The sequence below is a fragment of the Melopsittacus undulatus genome, chromosome 2 (assembly GCF_012275295.1).
Source record: "Melopsittacus undulatus isolate bMelUnd1 chromosome 2, bMelUnd1.mat.Z, whole genome shotgun sequence".
NCBI lineage: Eukaryota > Metazoa > Chordata > Aves > Psittaciformes > Psittaculidae > Melopsittacus > Melopsittacus undulatus.
Window position 1 is genome coordinate 18,923,754 of NC_047528.1, and position 17,612 is coordinate 18,941,365.

General features: G+C 40.6%; 1 protein-coding gene across 1 annotated transcript in view; it reads right to left on the minus strand.

The window, feature by feature from the left end:
- Positions 1 to 17,612, minus strand: part of SPATA13 (spermatogenesis associated 13) — a 46,270-nt gene that overhangs the window by 19,323 nt on the left and 9,335 nt on the right. Inside the window, exons 3-4 of the mRNA XM_034074536.1 lie at positions 9,871 to 10,233; positions 8,014 to 8,158 (exon numbers count right to left, since the gene is read on the minus strand). Coding sequence (XP_033930427.1) covers positions 8,014 to 8,158; positions 9,871 to 10,233 — 508 coding nt within the window. The remainder of the gene's footprint in view (positions 1 to 8,013; positions 8,159 to 9,870; positions 10,234 to 17,612) is intronic.

Sequence of the window (17,612 nt, forward strand, 5' to 3'; positions counted from 1 at the left end):
AGTGGTCCAATGCTTGAATGCACCCTCTGATCCTTGCTAATTTGTCCCTAAGGATTTATTCCTAAGGCAGTCTCAAGTAGTGAATAACTAGAAAGGCTGAAAATCATACAATGCTCAAAAATCTGAATAAAATTAACAATAACAACAACAATGATAATAATAATAATAGGAGCACTGAGCTCCTTTTCTAATGGTTAGTGTGTCCCAGGTAGGTTGCAGAGCATCTCTCTTGCTACACAGTGCGCGGTAAAGGGCCTTTAAGTAGAGATATCAAACTTGTCACTTGCACCTAGCAGCAAGGCTGAGCAGCAGGGCCCTGACCTGCCTCTTCTCTGCCCTGCTTCAAGACTGAGTACCACCTGCCTGCTGCACTCTGGGCTCCGGATAGGTGAGTCACAGAGATGTCTTCTGGCTTTACTCCACACACCTACATAACGAACAGGCACGCTCCTGCCTATCCATTATTTACCTTACAGGGAGAAACCCCTTAACCCCCTCTTTATGGGCACTTATACCATCATTAGCATCTTTGATCATTTGGGTATTAATTCATAAGAGACATCAAAACTGATTACTGCACACATTCACTAAAAGACTTGTAAGATTTTTTTTCTTTCAAAAGTGGAAAAATACAGCATAGCCTTGATGTAACAGAACATATCTATTTGACTGTTCTGTTCTACTCTCTAGCATTTTAAATATAAACTCATAATAATGGTATAACCTGTCTAACCAGAAAGGATGCAGGATCTCTATTTTAAAAAAGAAGATTCTTTTTTCCCTACAGACTCATAAATGGGAGCGCTGACAAACTTTTAAAACACATCTTGTGAAACTTACTGAAACTGCTTTATAAAAAACCCCAACCTGCAAATAAATAATTAATTGCATCAATTTTCAGCCTATAAAACAACACCAAAAAATTAATCCCAGTGATCATTTATACATCTCTGCTGTACTATCAGTACTGCCTGATGGTTTGTTCCAGTAACAAGAGTGCACCAAAGTAACCTAATTCACTTGGCTCCAGATGAAAAAAGAGTGCAATCTGGGGACCGATAACTGTTCATTATTCTGTACCAAACCAACAAACTTACATTGTCTTCATAGTTAGACTCAAGTGAAAATCAGTCACTTGCATTCCACACCTAGTTCTCTATTGTTTACAGACAGAAATATCAGAGGTAGGGGTGGACTTTCTTATCGCACCAACAGGATGCAAAAACTTAACAGCCTGGGACTAATTCTGATCTCCTAGTGGCTTTGTCACCACTGTAAGGCTGCAGACTCCTGTGACACAGTATAAGCACGATCAGAATCAGGCCCCCTGCCTGCCACAGTTTACCAGTTCACTCTAAAAACACTAAAATCAGCACGCGAGAGAGCATGTTATCCTCATACGTACCCATCTGAAGGCTCTCCAGACTCCAAAACCGGGCCATTCCCCCCCGCGCCACCATGCTGCAGTCTGGCTCAACCCCAGGCAAGGGTCTGACCTCTAACAGGTGATGCTGGGTCCTGGAGGGCTGGCGGAGGATGACAAAGGCTCGGAGCTACCCGCAGCGGCAGGCACAGTGCGGTGCGCTGGGATGCCGGCCGTGCCTGCGCCGCCGAGCCCAGCCGGGAACTGCCAGCGGCGCGCTCGGGCTGGCCGCGAGCGCTCTGAAATCATGGGGTGCCCTTAGGGAGGAAGTTCCAGAAAAGAAACAAAACGCTGGTTGCTGGGCCCCGGCGCTGTGCCTGCAGCCGCCTGTGCCGCTCCCAGAGAGCCCCGGCGTCTCCAACGCAGCCAGCCAAGGAGTGCATTTGTTTTTCATTACAGCAGCTTAATGTGATTTCAATCTATATTCAAATGACTGCAATTCAAAGGAAAGGACTATTTGGACGGGAGCTGGGAGTTCCTTGTGTTACAACACTGTTAGGGGTATTGGTCTCTCTGTGTTATATTATGTGGGTTAAAATTCCAGCAGAAGTAAACAATGAAGGTACTTTTTGCTTAGTTATTAAAACTTCTCTTGCTTCACAGGCAAACGCTGTATCATTATTTAGGGCACAAGCAGCTAAAGTGTTAAGGCTGCAGCAGGCTGCTCTCAGGAACAGAGGGGAGGACAGAGACATTTTCTTCCTGAAACTACAAACTTAATTCAGCTGCTCCAGAAAACAGGGAATGAAGCAGGAAAGCACCCAAAGAGTCCAGCTTTCACTGGGACTGACCCAGCCAGAGCACAACCCCATTCATTCACCATGGGCCAGCATTTACCACCCTCACATCTGTGTTGTTCTGCTGGATCAGTTAGTGAGCTGGAAGCAATGACAGGAGCTGCTCCATCAGCAGAGTGCAAAGCCTGCTGCAATCTGTGCTTGTACACAGCACTGCATTTACGTCTTGGAAAGCTCCATTTTCTTTATGGCTCACTCTTTACCTGCAAACTGCATTGCTCAGCTCAGCCTGTAACAGGGAACTGCCTCCCTAGGGATGTGTTCACAAAACCCTGGAGGCATTTCTGCACACAGTGACCTCTCAACACCCACTGAAATCACATGGGTTCCCCTAGCACTGCCTAGACAGAGAAGGAAAGGCCAAACATCGCCCTGCAATGCTAATGCCATCTTCCTACAAAAGTCCAGACTGGGCTGCACTACAGGAGGCTGATAGGAATCCTCTTCTGACTACCCCTATTTTTTCTTGTTGCAAGAACACTTGTTGGATAGCACAGTAAAAGGAAGCTACTACATACTATGTTTATACACAGTTTTCTGAGCACAAATCAGTAAAAAAAAAGCCCAAACAACCCAGGAAACAGAAGTAACATTGAAGTGCTGATGATCTTTAAGGTCCCTTCCAACTCAAACCACTCATGGGACCTGCAAGTGAAGACTTCACACTTTTAATGAGCCAGAGCACAACCATGTCAAACCCCTACCCACAAGGTAAAACCAGCTGAACTGCCAAAGGAAAATGAGCTCAAATCCCACACAGCTCTTAAAAATTATCTTTGAAGAACAGTCATTCGGTTTGAATTCTGTGTGCTTTTGCCTGGTGACTAACCCAGTGCCACCATGGGATGCTGCTGGGGAGGGTGGATCTCTTCATCTACCAACTGTGCAGCCAACTGAACCACCACAAAAGTACTCGTTTGGGCTGAGCTGGTGGCGGCTTCATTTCCTTGAGGGATCAGGCAGGGACAGGAGGCAGCGCAGGCTGTCCTTTGTAGTGGCAGCCCACAGTGACCCTGTCCAAGTGCATGCTGAGCTCACTTACCCACTGCTCAGGGCACTCTGAAAAGGCTGTGGGTAGCACATACTAACACTAGCAGCTAGTTTACCCACCTCAAGAACATCCAGGTCTAGATACCCCTCTGGCACCACAGGACACTCCACCCTGGGGCAACCAAAGGTCCCCTCACCCACTGCTCTGACAGCAGCCAGTAGATGTCCAGGGAAGAACATAAAAATAGATGAGGCATGTAATGGCCTTTCTCTGATGTACTTCCCTAAGTTTCGGCTATCTGTAGATCAGAGTCAGATCCCTCCTGGGGCAGAAGTGATATCTTTGTGTTTAATGAACCACATCTTTCAAACCCCTCTTTGAATTTCTGTAAACTTTCGGGATGTGAAATATCATGTGTAGCAATTACTTTCATTGTTTAATTTTTTTAGAGTGTGAAAACTGCCTTTTATTTTGAACTTGCTATCTCATTATTTCATTTGATGCCCTTCGGTTATTACATTATTGGAAACAACCACTATTATCTGTTCACTTTTCCAATGCCAATCAGACTTTTATTTCCCTACTGCCCTTTTTGCCAAGCTGCAGAGCCGTGGCTGCATTAATCATTCTTCACACAGAAGCGCTGAGTAGGTTTTCTTGTCCTTTTGCCTTTATGTCATTCCCTGTAAAAGATGACTTTTGAGGTAGAAAGGAACAACAGGGAGATGGCCCCCACATGCCACATCAGTGGCACAATTGGGCTTTCTGTTTTGTCCTCTATTCCCTTCCTACAAATTCTTGCCCTTTTATTTACTGTTTTGACTGTTACTATGCACTGAACTGACACTTTAATTGTCTGTTAGGATTGCAAGATCTCTTCATGAATGACAATATCCAGCTCAAAGTCCATTCCTCTACAAGCATACCAGGCTCACGTTCCTCCATGTGCACTACCTTGCCTTTATCAACACTGAATTCACGTGCTGCCAGTGCAGCGCATTTTGCCTCAGCATTATAAAATCCTCCTGCAACTCTGTTCAAGCAGCTTGTGCTTCCACTACCATGAATAATTTACACACAAGCAAGAATTATAATTTAATTCTGTACTCCCCTCCCTCATTATTTGTGAAGACACTGAACATCTGGCTCCATGCATGAGCTCTCTTCACGGAAACCAATCACTTTCCTCCTCTCCTTTACTTAGTACCTACTCACTTGTTAAAGCATGAGAGGATCTTCCTTCTTATATCTTTAGCAAACTGCTTCTATATTCCTGTAGCTTTGCATCAAAATTGCTATAGGCTTGGGTTTTTTTTCTATTCAGATGCAATTCAACAACCTGAAGGATGCCTTTTTTTCTTCTGACAGATTCCTTTCCCATGTGTTTAATGACAGAACCCTTTTCTGGTGTTTCCAAATTCTGTTTTAGACAGGTGACATGAATTTGTTCTAAGCATCTCCTGTGCTGTCCTTGAATACTCTCCATGCTGCCTGCAAGCATTCAGCACCTTTTTCTGCTCCTTTAAATTCCTTTGTTACATAAACGATTTCTCACTTTTATTCACTTTCCCTTTTTTAAATTAAAACATGTACCATTTAATTTTTTTTTTTTTTACTGTTCTCACTCCTGCAAGGTTATTTGCTCAGCGTACATTATGGACACAGCAGCCAAGATTCATTATCTGTCTGTATTTAGTCAATGAACAGCATCCTAAATTACCTGTTTCTTCCAGCAAAGGTCACCTAAATTACCTGGGAAATCCATAGAGAAACATTCCACTCTTACAGAGTAGCTCTTATGTGTGATCCAGCTCAGGAACAATTCAAGAACAACTCTTAACCCACACCGCAGCAATTTAAACCTTCTTTTATGACTGTGCTTGCTGCCTTTGAAACTTCCCTGGTTCCTTGGTTTGCACATTTGCTGTCACTGCCCTGGTGATCTCAAGTGGTTCATAATGTAATTCTGTCACTATACTGTTTCTCGTTTAGGCATGGCATCCCAGTTCATGGATCATGTGACACTTGATGATACAATCAATTTGCTTATCTGATTTGGTTCTTATTTTCTTTAATACATTAGATACCCGCTTTTACTGGTACAATATTTTCTCTTATTTCTATACAGTATTGCACAATGGTTATATACTGGTTATGCTCCAGCTCGGGGAGCAATACATTGCATCTAAAGGCAGTTCCTACTCTTTCATTGACTGTAATGGCTAGAGCCTCAGATCAGTTGTTTAAATGTAGATGTTTAGTGCCATTTAAAGTATTTTGGATATCCTCCTGGCCTCCAGCTGTCACTGAAGAAAGGAATAGTTCTCTCATAGGTTCTCTGTCATTTCTGCCAGCTGCAGGCAGATGCTCAGGTACCCCACACAGCACTGGACCCTGGGGTGGGAAACTGAATCAAGCCCTAGTCCTCTAGTGCCTCTAATGGGCATTCCAATGTTTAACTCTTATGTAGTTACCTACATTTAGACTAAATTTAGGTGACTTAGACTTGCACTGAATCCCACCCCATCTACTCAGACCTGAGCCTGTCTAAAGGAGCTCAATCAAATTAGCCAAATTCAAGTTGCACATGCAGAAAAACGGGTTTGCTTTTAAGATATTATAAAAATTGTTCTAGGGGAAGAGTAGCAATGTAAGTCCCAAGGGAAGTTTCCCTTACATCTTGGCTGGTCGTTAACTCTGTCTCATACAGTATGACAATTTACTGTCTTGTAACTGTTGTTTTTCTAAAAATGTACATCTCCAGTTCTATCTGCCATTGTTATAAAAGTAGACATGCAACGTATTAGGCTTTAGCAAGTAACTAAAAAAAGACATCACTAGTTTGCAGTGCTTGCGTTTAGAATTTCTTTCTGTAACAAAGGGCTTTTGTGCTATCAAATTTCACTGTATATGAGCAAACAAAAAACCCTCACATGTTCAAAGACAAGGAAATGCCTTGTGAATTTAAGAGAAAAAGGAAAGCAATCAGAATGTGTGACAGTAGTCATGTCATTATTTTTTGCTGGAGCTACTTAACAGATCTTTGCAACTGCTTTCAAACTGCAAAGTCGATGATATTCCCCACTTGTCCGCAAGGTTTTGATTTCAGAAGCTTTTCCTGCTCAACTTTTATATTTATGCAATGAGTCATAAAGTGACATCTAGAATAACTAATCTTGCTTTGAATTCATTGTCTTCAAAAGTGGCCAGAATCTTGCTTTTTGTATTTGTCATCCTGATGCTTATGTTTAGGAGGCCAATTATTTGAAAGCTAAATGCCTGGAATGCTCTCAGGCAGTTGTCTAAGTAACTGGTAGTATTTCATGTGGTTTCTAAACATGAAATGAAAGAAGAACTAAATATAGAAAAATATATCCTTCTCTGTGATACGTACAGAGTCACTTTTTTCCAAAACTAGCTCATGACAAACCTGTTATTCTTTGAGTGTTATTCTCTTCTGGAATCAGGGACTGAGATAGTATGTAATCCCAGCAAAGGTCACAGCATTAGATGTTAATTTACCTTGATGTCTAGTCTGGATCATTAAGTAAACTGAGATATGCACAGCAAGGACACACTCTAGCTATGGTTTTCAAAGTAGTTCCCAATATTTTACTACAATATAAATTAAAGGAAAATACTAATATAGTATACATAATGTATCTCACTGCTGTAGTTCAAAGTTCTCAAGTCTGTTCCTTGCAGAGCATCTCCTGAAGAAAACTGTTGCGCTCTACTAAAGATTGGAAAACGCATTTTTAACATGTTCTTACATAAAGTAATTTGTAGTTGAGGGATTTTTTTGAGCAGAAATCAGGCATTATTGCAGCTAAAACTTAGCTTAGAACTATAAAAGCCAATACTGACTTGTGTGTATATTGGCATATGTAGATGTACAAACGTATGTATAGTTTTAATAACAAAACATTGAAAATGCTATTTGTTGTTTCCTACCTCAGTCATGGCAAGCCCCAATCCAGACACCTTTACTTATTCTTTCCGCAGAAAGGCAGAATGAAGATTCCCAGTAGTGTTTTGTTCACTATTAACAGTGAAGTATATAAAGTGAAAATTTTGCTTTTATTTACAACCCTTGCCAGTGAAACATGAGTAAACTGTTCAGATTATGTTTACAGCAGTGTGAAAAAACACAAATGGTATTAACCCAGGTTCTTCTGGTCCAAGAAACATTCCACTAACACTACATAACACTTTCTGTTAACTGAAGATAGCCTTGTACTCCAATTGTAAACAATTACAGCAAAAAATACACAGTGCACCTCAGAGAGTCTGATAAAGGGTAGTGCTTCTAAAAAAAGCAATGTTTTCCAAGAACCAGTCTGTCATGTACCAGAACACTGGCTCAGCTCCCTGCATACAGTTCTCTGACACAAGTTTCTTGATTACTGAAGGCTTGACTGTCAAGGTAGTTAAGCTGAATGCATGGCAAACAGAAAATTAGAAATACATGTGTGGTGTGACTGTGGGTATGAATTCAAGCATATCAGACCTTCCTTCCTTCATATTCTATTATGTTCAGGGAAGTATGTGAATAGAGAGTGGAAAATATGAGCGTATAAGTGGTACAGAAGAATAAACCACAGTAATGTCAAACAGGTGTGAAAAACAAGTTTTACATGAACATAGCAGCTTCTAATGAGAAACTCACAAAACTTAGCTGGGTGCTACTTTGTCACCAATTTGGTTTGCACCCTTTTGTGTTTCACACTCTAATGCACTTCCTGACCAAGCTGGAGCATGAAGTTGAGATCTAGAAAGTTAAAAAGACTTGCCCATCTTACCATTAGATGTTCTCATCTGCCGCCTCCGCCCAACGCGGTCCAGGCCAATTGGGGTACTTTGTGAAAAGGTGAGCGGCCGGAATCTTGCTGAAACAGCTTTGTAAGGGGGTACCTGGTGCGCTGGAACGGGTGGCCGTGTTACAGGCTACAGAGAACACAGGAAAAGCCAGTATTAGTAAAGCTACCAGGAACTTCAAGGAGGAAAACTTAGGTATGAAGTAAGATTTCTTCAGATAGTCCAGCTAATTACAGGGGCACTTTGAAGTGACATTGCTTAAACACTGTATACCATATCTACCAGGATCATAGAAAATATTTTCTTACATTACTGGTCTCTGTTGTATTAAAACTCCTTAGGCTTCTGTTATGATCAGACAAGTTCTATAAAGATTTTTGTTACAAGATGAATATACTCTGTGATCAAACACTCTGGGATCTAACTGCTTTGAAAACAGCCTGTGCAATGCCTGCTGGTGTCATAAATACATATCTCAAGGGAAACCCAAGGCGAAAGAACAACCAGAGACACTATGGCTGGAAGTTGTGTTGATTTCCTGGGACATTTGCTGACTTAAAATAAATGTATTACTTTTTAATAAAATAAACATTATTTTACAAGACAAAAGTAATTGTCTAAATGATCCTCTGCTCCTAAGTTCCCAAGAGCCTCATTAAAAAGAGGTAATATTAAGTTTACTTGTAACTTTATCTAGAAGACATTTTCTTTAGATTAATTTGCTTAATTATGATCAGAAGATCTATCCCTGCTTTTTTTGCAAATTGAGTTTAATTTTATGTCAACCCTGAACAACTCCACATTAGCCAGGCTGAATGGCCTTGCATAAACATTCAACATTAAACAGGCAGACCTCAGCACATGAATGGCGGAGAACCTTATCTTTAGGTCTTATCTTTCAGTTGTTACTGTTCATAGGCCTTCTATTAAGTAATCAGAAACATCAGGGATGGTTCTTTAATGAACTATGTCTCAACACTATGTTATAAAACCAGTGATTTCATGTTGTTTGAAAACGTTTTTCTCTCGCCTGAGCTGCCAGACCAAAACAAAACACAACAAGGAAGGAATTAGCATTACACTTTTCAAATATTCCCATGAGTTTTCAAAGATCTGGGGGGAAAAAAATCACTTTCTCACCTAAGCCAAAAGAGATGGCAGGTTAGTATATAGGAACTGATCAAGTGCCAACTCAACCACATGCTGTTTTCCTACAGGCTTCCATTCATTCCATCAGGTCAATTTAGTAGTACATAAACAGACATTTTATTCATATTGCCAGTTTTCTTTAGATTTTTTATTTAATTAATTTATCATTTATCACCAATTTTCTTAAGCAATGTCCTTATTAGTTTAAGTATCCTTGCTATGCCACTACCAAGATTTTGAACACAACAGCTAAGGCCACAGGTTTTGAACGTGCCTTATTTTGGATAATCTGAAATGATCAATAAACAGTGTGTTGTTATCATATCAGTTTATACTCCTCCATTCCTCATGCCCTACATCCTGTAAGGAGACTAAATACACAGCTGTATTATATACAAACAAGCTCTTACATACCACTATGAGACAGAATGACCATTCCAAGAAAGAAATAAGATTAATTTACAGTACAGAAAAGATTATCCCAAAGTCAGGATCAGTTTTATTCCATGCTGGTTTGTTGTTTAACAACAAGACAAAGTAATTAGTGACCAGGAAAGCAGTAAGTACATGATGTCAGCTTCACAAAAGGGAAGGAAGAGAGGAAGCATCCGTTCTATTTTCTAGGCTGAAGACAGAGACAAGGAAGTGAAAGGGTCTTCTGCAGTTTGCAGAGAGCACATCTCTTATCTTACTTGTGTCAGCAGACCTTCTATCTCTTCTGTTGGACCACTTCCATAGAAATTGACCCCACCTATTACGGAGATGGGTCTTCTTTTTCTCCCTCTGTGGCAGCCTACTGTATTGCTTTGGTTCGCAGACCCGATGGGAGCCAATCCTGGCTGATTTTCTCCATCTGTGCAGTCTGTCACCTGAGACTCCACTGCAACTGCATCTTCTGGTATAGAGAAACTTCTGATCGACATTTGGCCATAGTCTGAGAGAGGCCTGGGCCGAGATCTTTTTCCAGAGCCCCATTTCCTGGGTGTGACCTTTTGTGTATCTGCTTTTTCTTCATCCTGGGATGAGGACCTCTTCCAGTGTTCATCAGAAACAACCTTTTTAAATGTGAACAAGTCAAATAAGCTAATCATTGACAGTTAATCATTTGTGCTTTTCTCATATGGCAGATCAACTTAACATTGCTAAAAAGAAACAGTTACCTTAAACACAACAAATGCAACTGACAATTCAAAGAGAGTAACTTTCCAAAGGGAAGACATTGTGATGCTTCTGCTGAGTAAGGTTAACACTTAACTAGCAGCACCTCTTAGGCAAACATGACTAGTAGGACTAAAAATTCACCTGTTACCTCAGCAGCACGTACAGGCCCTAACATAAACACTGAATTCACAAATGATGTCTTGAAAAGACAGCTCTGGTGTTAAAGGACTTGTTCCTGCTCACAACTATGATGTTACACGTAACACCAATAAAAATAATTCAACCAGCATGCTTTGTTTCTGGATTTTTACCAGCACCTGTAGTGACAGGACATGGGGCAACAATTTTAAACTGAAAGAGGGTAGATTCACATCAGATATTAGAAAAAAATCCTCATTATGAAGGTGATGAGGCACTAGATTTCCCCAGAAAAGCTGTGGCTACCCTATCCCTAGCAGTGTTCAAGGCCGGGTTGGACAGGGTTTAGAGCAATCTGATCTAGTGGAAGGGCATCCCTGCCCATGGCAGGGGATTGGAACTGGATGAGCTTTAAGGTCCCTTCCAACCCAAACCATTCTGCGATATTCCTCTGCTTAACCTCTGCTCAGTGAGTAAAACAAACAGTATGGCTACAGTGTGACTGCTTGCTGATCCCAAGTAGCTGTAAGCCAATACCAAACGGCCAGTTGTGCTCCCTCCTACCGCGCACTCCCACACTCACTTGGGTCAGATGTAGAGATTGTGCAGCCATCTGCCCATTGGCCAAGCAAGCTCATCCACTTGGAAAGGGACAGCTCATTTTCTGTATGCTGTAGCAGGTTACACTCATACGGACTGGGACCAGAGATACATCAACTCAAATACAGGAAAAAACTATGTTTTTTAGAGAGGAAGCTTGGAAAATGATCATGTTGTTCCTATTTAACAGCACATCTGGCTCGCATAGGTTAGTGCCCACAGGTGTCATAATTGCACTAGTCCAACAGGTTTGGAAATAAAATAGCCTCAACTGTAATACTTGTTACAGGGAACATTAAGGTTTTCAATGCATTTGGCTGTAAACGTTTCTACCAAAACCTCTGCAGTTTTTGAGAACAACATACTGCACATAGAAATTTTTATACACATTTTCCTTAAATTTCCAGTTCTCTGTGTTTCCTCGGCTTTCCCTGGCTCCTCTATAAAGAACAGAAAAGAAATTGAGAAAGGAAGATGGGTGTTTCTGGGTTGGGTGTCAGCTTGCACAAATGCCTGATGGAATGAATGACAAATTCCAAAGCATTGCTGAGCAAGTGAACCCTGCCCCAAGTTCTCATACAAATTATGAACTAATTCTGAGCTTGGTTTTCTGTTGGAGTTTTGTTCAGTTGGTTGGTTAAAAAAAAAAGCCAGCCTACTTCTTTATTAGGATATCTTCAGACTACCCAAGTACATTTTTGATGATGTTCAAAGCTAATAAGTATTCCTAAAAAGAGAGGCATAGTTTTGTTTCTGGCTATACTTTGTTCACCTGTTTCAAACCAGATGAAGGCATTTCAGGTTTTTCATATTGAAAGAAATCATGAAGCCCAGAATCTGCCTTTAACAGTGATGCCTGTGAAACACAACATAAATTCTGTCACCTTCTTCTCCACCTACCATTCTCAACCAGGCCAGTACAACTCTGATGACCCTTTTCAGAAGCTCACCTGATACAGTAGGCAGATTTCACTTTTTGTTTGAAAGACAGCTGGAGATAAATTTTGCCGTCTGAAAGCACTTTAGCTACTAGGTAGTCATTAAACAGTCAGCATTTTAACAGATGATTACTGCAATTAAGGTATGAAAAATGAGCAATGTCATATATTGCTCTACATTTACTTATTTCACTTACAGCATGAAATCTGTTCTAAATAGAGCACTTGCATAAATTCCAATTTCTATGGTGTCACACCTGTCACTCAGACATGCTTCAGTTCCTCTGCAGATTTTAGTTCAGGACCAATTGTAGTAGTATAAGCAATTCAGAAGAGAAAGAGACTCCCTGGCTGGTACCAATGAAGCTTCAGCAAAATTGTCCCTTAAACACAGGCCCTCCGAAGTCAGAGTAGCAAAACCACAGGTTAAATAAGGTGCTTACCTCAGAATCGGACACAGGTAAAGGGTCTCCACATATACAGTGACTGAGAAAGGAGCTCATGAGAGTCATTTTATGCTTTTGTTGTGTAAAATCTTGTCCATAAGAGCCACAAATGTGAGCACACTCTCTACATAACTAGTCAGGCAAAGTTCATCTCATGATCCTGTACTTTTAGACTGAGGAAAGGACATGTCACATGTCATCTCCTAATCTGCTTTTTACACCCTTATCTTGAGCAATAACATTTGCAAAGAGAGGACTGCTTTCCTTCTGCAGCACTCCACCTACTGTAGTGATCTAAATGACAGCTGGATTAATCTCTGCTGTGCAATAAACAGCACTGAAGGACATGTACTTTTAGGCTTAGGTCCACAAACTGCATTGAAGAATACTAATAAATAAGAAAATATAATCCTCTCCTAGCAAAAATCAGAGGAAACCAGGTTGATAACCTCACATTCCACTAAGTGACCTACTCTGGCAGGACCTGATCAAGTGACTACTTACTAGTAGGAGTAAAATATCAAGCACACAATTCACAGGCTCCAGTATTGCAGTCACTTGAGCATAAGTGTGATTCTTAACATCAATGAAAATATTCTGAGGAAACAATTTTGTACCACCTTTATACTGGTGCGGCACCACTGACTTCAAATGACCTTCTCTTGTTTAATCCTTTATAAATGAAACCAGGTTTATTACTGGTAACATCTACAGACAAGAGTAGAGATATACATGCACTTCATATAGGATGAAACTAAAAATGTCATGCACTGACTCATGCATTGTAAGTATTGATCAGAAATCTCAAGGAATTTAAAGATTTCTGAGAAGTAAGGGTCTAAGCTATATCCACACTGGATTTTGTGGAATTCACACACAGGATCACCAATGCTAGCAATCAAGATTAATCATTGTGTCTTTTAGGCTGCATCCTCAGGTTTCCTCTGAAACTACAAACACAAACAGCTCTGCTTATTTATACTGATGTAAATTAATCCATTTTATCTGGATGGCTAAATTCCTACAACAGAGTATTAGTTAAAGTGCTGTATTTCGATTTTCAACATCTGCATATCTACAAATCCAACCATTTAAAATAAACATTTACTTCAATCCAGGCTACACTTTTATTTCCTATTGTTCCATACAATATGTAACTCTTAGGGCAGGATTCAGCTCTAGATTCCCACACCTAAATTTTCATGTCTACAATGGAGGTGTCTGTATGCTAGCCAGGTGTTAAAGCTGCCATCATTGTCTGCAAAAATCTGGGGTGAAATTTTGTTGCCTAAACATAGGCACTCAGGACGATTTCAGATGTACAAAGGGATCTAAAATACCTCCATGTACCATGCGTCATGCAAGTATGACACCAGACCTACAAAGGCCAGTGCCATCCAGAAGCAGCCCCTGGAGACAAGGGGGAACCAGCCAGGGCACCTCCAGCAGCTCATGTTCAAGTAATTGAGTTGAGCTGCAGATTTTTGCAGGCAGATGTAGGTGGCATTACAACCATATTCCCCAACACTGTGGGAGCCCTGCTTGGTCCCCATCTCCTGCTCCAGCAAGGTGCAGCTTCCCCAGAAGGTTCTTTACAGCTGTGAGCAGCTGTCTTGGATACCTGCTCCTCACTGCACTTGACCACTACTTTTGGGTAACTCAGCTCAGTTCTAGGTGCCACTTTCAGGTGTGTTGTTTAGGATGTGCTCCCCAGGGCCTGCTGACCACACCAACCAGGCAATGGCAGGAGCTTTCCTGGGCTGCTCCCAGGTGGATAACTACACCACGGAGTCTGAGCCCAGCCAGACCAAATCTATTCTTTGCCCAGGTACAGGCTGATTTCCCAACCCTGGCACAGCAGCTTCAAGGACTTTATCATGACCTCACTCAACAGGATCTGGCACTGGTACAACTGGTACAACCCTGTTGCATTTAATGGCACATGACTGCTTACTGGCATTCCCTGTTACTTATTACCAAGGCAAGCAACATAAGCATCAGGTGTTTAACCACTGAAATCTTAGCTTAGCCTTTGGAGACTTAGCTTAGTCTTTGAGATGAGAGCCAGGTTCTGCAACTACTACTCAGACTACAGTGCGTATTTAATAAATTCAGCACCCAAAATTGTCCTCAGAGAGACTGCTGCCCAAGGAGCTTGAGAGCTGACCTGTTGAGTGCTGATAAAATCTTGCTTATATGGCTGCAACTTCTACCAGTGAAACAACAAAAAATTGCCAGTACCTGAAACTGACCATGCTCTTCACTGCAGCAAAAATACCCAACCTATAAGTATGACCCAACACAGCCTATTGGTTGTCAACTTGCTATTGTGATGCTTGTGAGGGCTGACATACTGCTGCCACCACAACAGCAAAGGTAAAACAATCCCTGCATGATTTTTTAATGTGCTTATGACAATGCATGCCCTAATGAAAATGAAATCAACACTCCATAAACGGGTTGTTGCCTGCATACGTTGCTGAGGCTCCCTGCCCACTAATCTGCATTTCAACCCCTATCATTACCTATTTGGATTTCTTTAAATTTTATTTTTATGTTCTAAATGTACTAAGACAATTAATGCTTCATAACATACACATATAGGCAAGCATGGCAGTATAAGGGGACACTTCAATCTCCTGCAAGCTCTTTCCCTACCTGGCAAGCTGCTGGGAAGTCACAGGCAGGCGCTTCTTGGACAAGAACCCCCAGGCTTGCTGGTCTCCTGGGGAAAAGGCATTCTGTTTGCTTCTGCCTTTTTTATACCCCTTCCCCCCATCAGCTCCACAGTAAGTTGCAATGCTTCTTGTTTTGGTATCTCTGTAATTTTGAGCTTCCTGGCTGAAATTCTGCCTTGCTCATTACACCTGCCTTCCTCTAATCCAGAGAAAGGCGATAATAAAAATCTAATAATGTCTTTACGAGAGATTAATTAATTAATTAACTCATTTCCAGGTGCAATTTATAAAAAGAAATTAAACAGATGATAATGAGATATATGAGAAATTAAACAGATGATAATTCTGGCTGAGAATAAATTACAAGGAAAACCTGCATAGGCTGGGAAGTTTCAGAACACAATTACTACAATTCTCTGACAAAGGATGTGATGGATAATCAGTCATGTTCTTTTGCAAATGACAAGGCTTAAAAGCTTCACAGTATTTGTGCTATAAGTATCTCTGTATTTTGATCACAAGTACAGATGTGTGTGTACATTTAGGGGTCTATATAGATATGTACAAACTTCTTATGCTAGCAATGTCAACTATATGCCAATATTATAATTGGTGACTACTAAATAGCTAAATATAGGACACAGTAACTGCCAAATGCTAGGAACTCAATCAGTAATACTAGGATTGACTTTTCAGTTCATACAGGCAACCAAAAATGTAAAGGACCAAGTGATCATGACCTAGTGGTTATAAGTTATTTTATCACCTTCACTTAACAGAGTAAAAGTCCAGACAACATGTCTCCACCCAGGTACATGATAGAAGACAACCTTTGCACTTTTTCTTGTTGCTAAATAGACATGGGGAAGCATTAGTTGAAGCTCATTTATCATCACTACTAACTAAGGTCAAAAGCTTGGTTTATGTTTCATGGACATGATCAATATTTTTGTTTGCAGACTGTTATGACAGACACAGAGATTAGGGGACTCCAAAGACAATACAGCCTCCTGGAGAAAACACATTAATTGCTTTCTTTCTGGATTTTCTAAAAAGGTCCTACAGTGTTATGAGAGCCTGGTGATTCCCTATTGATCCAACAGGCTGACAATTCCTAACAATACCATCACAGCAAAAGTTACCCTGGAAGTGATTGCTTTTACTGTAGACGAAAGCATTCATTCAGTCAGAATAATAACCAAAATTATTAAAGCAGTCCAATTCACTTACCTATTGCTTTTTAATTAAATCAGATTGCACTAACTTCTCTCTTTTTACATCCCTCTGCCCTCTCTGCCACTAGCAACTTTTCATTTTAATTATACATTGAGAAGACCCGAAATAAATGCATTAATTATCTGTCCCTAGAATACATAGCGCTAGTCAATCAGTGGTCTGCAAGACAGAAAATGATCTGTGAAAGAACTGCAAAAAAACAGTTTAAAAACACACATTTACACGCGTACAAACAAGCAAAGCAGAAGAAATCAAAGTAATACGACATATGTTTTAGCTGCCTGCATGTTATAAATATTATAGCAGGATAATCTGCCTTTTCTTCCCCTCACCCAAAACTGGGCAGACCTACAGTTTAAACATTTGCAGAACACTGCTTCAGAGGGGGACTCCCAAAGGAATACCACTGCACTGTAGTAATATGAGCTCCTAGAAATTGTGTGGGAAATGCTACACATTGTAATAAAGTAAAATTACATTACTGTGCCTTGTCATAGGGTAAAATCAATCCCCATTAACAACACAAACTACTCTGGTAACACACACTCATTCTGAAAGTTTTAGAAATTGGACAAAGATATATAATTCTATTCTTACGATTTGTTGACACCAAAGCAATTGTGGTGTTCTAACAGATTATACCTATAAAACCACATTAAAAGATCAGGCTATATAGATAAAAACCTAAATGAAATTTAGCCATACTTTTTCTAAAGCATTTTTAATGCAGGTTTGCTTCATTTAACCTTATCCTTGAAAGCCTGCTTATCATAATCAACAAGCATAATGCTTTTTGCCATGATTAGCCAGTTCACCTTCATAATATCCACAGTGCACAGATAAGGAGCAGACACAAAGCAGTTAAGTCATGTTAAATCACAGAGGAAGCATAAGGCTGAACTGGAAATGACAAGCGGATCTCATGACTATCAAATCTGTTCTTCAGCCTCAAGGATTTCCTTCATCCTCTCCTCTAACTCATTTCCAAAAGTAAATCAGTTAACATATTTCCAACTGACATATGGGAGTTTGCAGGGAAATGTATTTGCTTTGCAGAAATAATCTCATCAGTCATATAAAAAATGCAAGCCTACTAAAACCAGGAGACTGTTCCCACTAGTTTTCCCATGACCGGTACTTGGGGATGGCCGGGCGATGCTCTAGTGCTGTCCCTGTTCACTTCACTACTGAACTAGAACAGCAAGCCTTTAGTGTATAGTAAAGGAGTATGCATGCT